This window comes from Lycium ferocissimum, unplaced genomic scaffold (assembly GCF_029784015.1).
Source record: "Lycium ferocissimum isolate CSIRO_LF1 unplaced genomic scaffold, AGI_CSIRO_Lferr_CH_V1 ctg26881, whole genome shotgun sequence".
Lineage (NCBI taxonomy): Eukaryota > Viridiplantae > Streptophyta > Magnoliopsida > Solanales > Solanaceae > Lycium > Lycium ferocissimum.
In genome coordinates this window covers 1-6,656 of record NW_026723220.1, presented here as the reverse complement: position 1 = coordinate 6,656, position 6,656 = coordinate 1, and the positions used below count along the sequence as shown (strand labels likewise).

Here is a 6,656-nt window from a genome sequence, read left to right as displayed (position 1 = left end):
TTTTTCTCCTTATCGGTTAAGAAAGATAAGAAAATTTCAGGGTAGCAAACATTCTCTAGAATTTCTCTTAGATTCGAACCCATAGCTGATGATAGAACTAGAATAGATATTTTCTGTTTCCTACTCACACGAGCCCATATTCTTGCTTTTTTATCAATCTCTAATTCTAGCCTGCCCCCCCAATCTGATATTATGGTGCCAGTATAGACCGAAATCCCGTTATGATCCAATTCTGACTGGTAATAGATACCAGGACTTTGTAATATTTGATTGATCACAACTCGGTATATTCCGTTTACTATAGAAGTTCCAAGGGAATTCATTAAAGGAATGTTTCCAATAAAAATTCTTTGTTCTTGCATATTCCTATTGGTTTTCCAAATTAATCCCGCGGATACATATAATTCAGAAGAATATGTAAGTAATTCATAGACAGCATCTCGTTCTTTTATCAGAGGTTCTACCAATTGATATGTTTCCACAAATAATTGAAATTCAATTTCGTGATCTATATCTTCAATTTTTGGAAATTGCGAAAGTTCTTCGATTAAACCCTGATCAATAAACCGATAAAACCCTTCAAATTGTATCTGATTAAATCCGGGTATTGTAGATGTTCCCTCTTTTCCATCCCCGAGCATCTTTTTTGAATTTATCATTTATCCGTTTATTGAAAAAATCCCATCCCATCTCTCATTCTTCACCGAATCATATCGATAGAATTCGATCTAGCAATAATGGAATTTCTATTCTGTTTACTGAATCACATGAAATTTTATCTAACTCCAAGATATATGGAATGTATGAAATCCGTATGAACGGAGACTAGATTCAATTGGAATTTTTTTTTATAAGAAAGAGATCCAAATGGAACAGAATTGAGAAATACCGCTGGAACTTATGGAGTTTTGTAACGACTAGAAAAAAAGTAATTTCATTTTCACCTATGATATTACATATTCCAATTCGATTGCATACCATAAAAAAAAACGGTATTCATGATTGGATCTGTTCGAGCAGATAAACATATAAGAAATAGAAAACTTTTTTTTTTAACCACTTTACTTTTTCATGTATTTGTATTTCATTGTTCAAAAAAATATTTGCAGAAAAAAGATGGATTTTTACCTATTTTGAATAGAATATTTAGAATATCATTGAATTTAAGTAGGTAAGAAAACGTATGTTTTTTTATTTATTAATTTTTATTATTAATAAAATAAAAAAGAATGCACAGGTATATATATATATATGTCTCTTTTTCTTCTTTTATTGTGGTACAGTTCTATATTGGAACAGCACATGCTGTGCTCTACCAAAAATGAAATTTTCTTTTCAATGTATTCAATGAAAAATTTCAATACAAAAATTTATTGAGAATTACTCCTCAAAAGCATCCCTAGAGAGATAAAATACCCCATTATAGAGCTATACAAGGTAACGTATGTTCTGATTCTGGGGTTTACATATACTCATTATTAGTGTTATAATTCAAATGGAAGAAGATTTCTTTTTAATTGAAAAAACTCAATATAGATTAGTTATAAATCTATTTCTAATGATTTTCTTATATTATTAAAAATAAAAAATGTAAATTTGAATTCAAAAAAGGTCATGAATTTACAGTCAATAGTTAATGGTTCTGATTTGTACTAGATTCTATATTTTGTGACTGAAAATCTATATTTTTTTCGGAGTTGAAAAAAAAAACAAGAGAAAATTTGAATCTAGTACAAATAATTTTGGCGGCATGGCCGAGTGGTAAGGCGGGGGACTGCAAATCCTTTTTCCCCAGTTCAAATCCGGGTGCCGCCTCAACAGGAGACTTGAAATCTCCTGTTATAACTATAACAAACGTAGGAAAAGACTCTTGATACTTTCTTTTCGTGATTCTAAGCCCCTGGCTCTCGAGGTTCTATTCTCTAACCTAAAGTTTTACCTATCAGATTAGAGGAAAACTCAAACGAGTGGAGGGAAATACATTAGATTGGATAGGCAGAGAGGGAATTAAATTAATAGTTTTGGAAAGGACCTAAGATACTTTGGATATAGACTCATGAAAGTGTCGGAATGCTCAAACATTCAATCAATATTAGATTAGATCAAGAATTGCCTTTCGTTTTACTTCAAATAAAAATAAAAAACGATAAAAGAAAGAAAAAAGATTATTCTTTCTACATATGAGTGAGATTCCTTGGATACTTCGAAAAGTATCTGTTTACTTGTGTTTACATCTTGTCGATTCTACTATAAATTCTATAATTAAGAATAACTCATTATAAGATAAGTGGATTTTTTAGAGTAGTTCATCAATGGTGACCAAATATCTCTCCCTTTTTTTGACTCTGCACCAGTGATTTCACTATTATTAGTGAACAATAATGGAAAAGTTTCTTCATATTCATAGAAATAGGGGACAGAATTCACATGGATATAGTAAGTCTCGCATGGGCTGGTTTAATGGTAGTTTTTACATTTTCCCTCTCTCTCGTAGTGTGGGGAAGAAGTGGACTCTAGAAGTACTCCTAATTGCGATAATAATCAAACTCTATCAACCTGTATAAATTGTTTTAGTTTTCTAGACCGGCCGGCAATTTTTTTTACTATTTTTTTTATAAATTGGATTTATGTTTTATTGACTCATTTTATTTTTTTATATCAGAGTTTATACCGTTAACCATTCATGGGATAACCCCCTTTCGAAATCTCAAGAGGTTTCCATCGAATTCGGATTATCCGTATTAAATGGATCAAACAAATGAAATTGAGAAAGTATGTACATACATTTCATATTCTATATTAATTTATATTTACATTTATAAAGAAAAAGAGAGATATGGGTGGATTCCTTTATATTAAGATATTTCACTTGTATCTTTATACATTACAATAACCATAATGGCTAGTATGGTAGAAAGAGATCTCTTTCTACCATACTAGCGGGCCCCTTAGGATACTACCGAATCTAATGCATTCCTTTCATTTAAGACGAGAAATTGACATCTTTTTTTTTTCATTGATAGTCAAATTGTATTCAAATTAATTATTTTGACTAACCGTTTTTACGTAAATTATAAGCAAAAAAGCAGTAGGAACGAGAATGAAGAGTGCAGTAGCAATAAATGCAAGAATATTGACTTCCATAATTAAATAGTTTATTATTTATTTTTTTTTCTTTGGAATATCTCGGGATTTAATCCCATAGAGATGAGAAATCTTTCGCTTGTAAACTCACTCAGATGAATTAGATTTCGATGATATCGAATGAAAGAAATATCATGAATAACAATATCGGAGCTATAAAATCGATTCATCGTCAAGAATTTAATAGTATAACATAGGAAGATCTTTTATCCACACCGAATACATAATGAGATTCCTGATCCAATAAAAAACTATTTATTTATGATTCTTTTTCACCGCTTTCTTTTCTACAACCTATTACTTTCCTTGTACAATCATCTGATGAAATATCATAAAAAACCTTTTCTACTTCGATTGTTTACAAAAAGAGTTTCTAAAGAACCTTAAATAAACAATAGAAATCAAATAGAGAAAACAAGTACGAAATTTCAAATTGAAATTTAAAAAATTTTGTAAGGGTCTATGATCTTTTTGTAAAACAAAGGAAATGTGATAAAGACGAGTCCCGATAAAAAAAACTAAAATATTCCAAAAAATTAACTCTTTAAATTTTCTTACGAGTTTTTCTTCGACATCAACTCTAATTTTTAAAAAGAGCATATTCATTAGGGAAGACTAAATTGATCTTTATTTTTTAAATATCCTCTTTACTTGGTTGGATTCGAACTATTTTAACTTCCTTGACTTCATAGAAACAAAAGTATATATAGGTACTCTTGGCAAACGTATTATACGCTATCCTATTTCATTTTCCTACACGAGTTAATGGGAGATTAATTGACAAAAAGAGGAAACCCCGTACAGTATCTCGTTCTTGAAGTGGTGAATGCTCTCAATAATTATAATTATACTAATTTACATATGTCTTTAAATTGGTGCTACAGAAATACCCCTTTCTTTTGCTTGATGAAAAAAGAAAAATAAAACAAAAAGATAACCGAAACCATTTTGATCCCCTTGCCCAGAAAAAAAAAGGGGGAGTTTATGTCTTTTTTTTTATTGAATCCGCCGGGACTGACGGGGCTCGAACCCGCAGCTTCCGCCTTGACAGGGCGGTGCTCTGACCAATTGAACTACAATCCCATGGAAATAAAGCGGGTAGCTTACATATTCCTTCTTATGATTTAATCTTAATCATTTAAATTTTAGATTCAAATTAGTGTTTTGTAACAAAGAAAGTCACAAGTAATATATTGATATCTATATGGATATCACTTTAGTGATAGCAAGGCCGATTACTAGTAATCCTTGCATTATTATAAAATTGATTGATAATCTATTTTTGATTGTAATTTTTATTGTAAAAAAAAGATTATTTTTTCGACTCTGTTCATTAAAGTTTATATTTAATGGATCCATCTCGGGACCCTTAGCAAGATCAAGATCGGAATTTTTTATGGAAACAAAAAGTAACGAGACACAAGAAATAAAGAAAAAAGTAAAGTCGAAATATACCCAGAAATTTTACTTTTTTCTTACCCTTCTCTGTCATTTATGCAAAACAAAAAGGGTTATGTAGACAGCGAATTTTTGGGCCGAGCTGGATTTGAACCAGCGTAGACATATTGCCAACGAATTTACAGTCCGTCCCCATTAACCGCTCGGGCATCGACCCAGGAAGAATCTATTCGAACTTTATGGATAATCCATGATCAACTTCCTTTCGTAGTACCCTACCCCCAGGGGAAGTCGAATCCCCGCTGCCTCCTTGAAAGAGAGATGTCCTAAACCACTAGACGATGGGGGCATACTTGCTCAACCGCCATCATACTATGATCATAGTATGATCAGTTTTTTAAAATTGTCAATATAATCAAATGGTATGACTAGCTTATAAGATTTTTTATTTTTTTCTATAGCATTCTATATCATTTTTTTATTTTACATTTATATTCATATTCTAATCACAATTCTATAAAAAAAATCGATATATTTTCTTTTTATATTTGAAGTGGAAATATGAAATAAAAAAAATCGAAAAATAGTCTAGTATAAAATCTTTTAAAAAAGTGATTGGTCTGACCGAAAAAAAATAAAAAAGAGGGTTAAGTTTCATTTTTTTTACTTTCCTTCATAGATTGCCTCATCTCATTGTTAAGAAATAGTAGTGTCCCTATCTAACACTAACCCAAGAAAGTCATACAGAATCCATCTTTCTTCCCTAATTAGAAGATGGATTGATAAGTTAAGTTATCGATTCTCGCTTCTAGTTGCGAAATGAGCTACTAACCACTATGCGTCTATTGTATATATATTTAATATATATATATATATAGATTTAATTTACCTATCGACTCAGTCAGGAATTAAATCAAGACGGCCCTTTTAACTCAGTGGTAGAGTAACGCCATGGTAAGGCGTAAGTCATCGGTTCAAATCCGATAAGGGGCTTTTACTTTCTTTAACTTTCTATATAGTAACAATTTCATTCGAAAGGCTATAATTTCGAATTTTTTGAATTTAATTCTAATGAATTTCATTTTAATAATAACTAATAATAAAGTGAGAGAGTAATTTAGAAAATAAAATTGAACATTTTTATATTATAATACAATGAATAATAATAAGTCGGCTCTTGAATCGCCAAATAGATATTCGTTGTTTCCCTTTTTCGATAGATTATAAATCAACAAATCCAAAAGAAAAAGTAAGTGGACCTAACCCGTCGAATCATGACTATATCCACTATTCTGATATTCAAATTCGATAGAGATAAAATTGAAACAGTAGATTTGTTTTATTTCATATTTTTTTTATTCGGAAATCTGTCGATATCTCTTATTTAATCTTCTTGTTTCTATATTTCATAGGAAATATACTGCGTTCCTGCCTAGAGAAAGAAAGTCTTATTCCAAATTAATTAATACCTAAAGGGCATTTCAACATCTTGTTTTGATTCCAGAACATAACAAGAGCCTAAATTCTAGTTGTATAAGAATCAAATTGTATTAAGAATCAAAAAATCGAATAATAAATAATTGCTTCAGATATCAATCAAATATTTCCATATTGATGCTTACAAGATGACAATGTAATGTGATTGAAGGTGTATGTGAGAAAGAAACTCTCATTTACAGTTTGCTATTATTTTATTTAAATATTGTATTGAATTAGATATAAATAAGAAATTTTCCCTTTTTTTACCGGCATGGACATGTAGATATCAAATAAAATAGAAAAAAAGATTTCTTTATCTGAGTAATGAGTCATCTGACAATTCATGATTTAGATTCAACTACTTATTAATAAACTAATAGCAAGGAAGAAACAATTTGAGTTGATGCGTTTACCTAAGTAAGGACCAATAAAATAAAATATTTTGATCTTCGAAACCAATTATAAGTAAGGACCAATAAAATAAAATATTTTGATCTTCGAAACCAATTAAATGAAATTCTAAAGGTTCAATTTTATGGGGCAGTGCGCGAGAAATCAAATTATAAATAAATGATAGAATTTTGAGCGCCCTGAAAATGCCATAATATATAACATTAAGATATATAAAGGTGTTC

The 6,656-nt window shown here is 30.1% G+C and overlaps 2 protein-coding genes and 4 non-coding genes across 6 annotated transcripts; 2 read left to right on the top strand and 4 right to left on the bottom strand.

Moving 5' to 3' along the window:
- Positions 1–50: 50 nt before the first annotated feature.
- On the bottom strand, positions 51–659 carry LOC132043667 (DNA-directed RNA polymerase subunit beta-like; the record flags this gene model as incomplete). Its single annotated transcript, XM_059434136.1, has 1 exon — positions 51–659. A coding segment is annotated over exon 1 (609 nt), but the record flags the coding sequence as incomplete, so codon positions are not given.
- Positions 660–1,744: 1,085 nt separating this feature from the next.
- Positions 1,745–1,815, top strand: TRNAC-GCA (transfer RNA cysteine (anticodon GCA)). Its single transcript has one exon. It is a non-coding gene; the product is annotated as a tRNA-Cys (tRNA).
- A 2,338-nt stretch (positions 1,816–4,153) lies between these two features.
- TRNAD-GUC (transfer RNA aspartic acid (anticodon GUC)) lies at positions 4,154–4,227 on the bottom strand. Its single transcript has one exon. It is a non-coding gene; the product is annotated as a tRNA-Asp (tRNA).
- A 448-nt stretch (positions 4,228–4,675) lies between these two features.
- TRNAY-GUA (transfer RNA tyrosine (anticodon GUA)) lies at positions 4,676–4,759 on the bottom strand. The gene has a single exon. It is a non-coding gene; the product is annotated as a tRNA-Tyr (tRNA).
- A 58-nt stretch (positions 4,760–4,817) lies between these two features.
- Positions 4,818–5,231, bottom strand: LOC132043668 (uncharacterized). The gene is given in 3 exon segments (XM_059434137.1): positions 4,818–4,917; positions 5,141–5,162; positions 5,210–5,231. Coding segments are annotated over 3 exon segments (144 nt in total).
- A 232-nt stretch (positions 5,232–5,463) lies between these two features.
- TRNAT-GGU (transfer RNA threonine (anticodon GGU)) lies at positions 5,464–5,535 on the top strand. The gene has a single exon. It is a non-coding gene; the product is annotated as a tRNA-Thr (tRNA).
- The last annotated feature ends 1,121 nt before the right edge of the window (positions 5,536–6,656 follow it).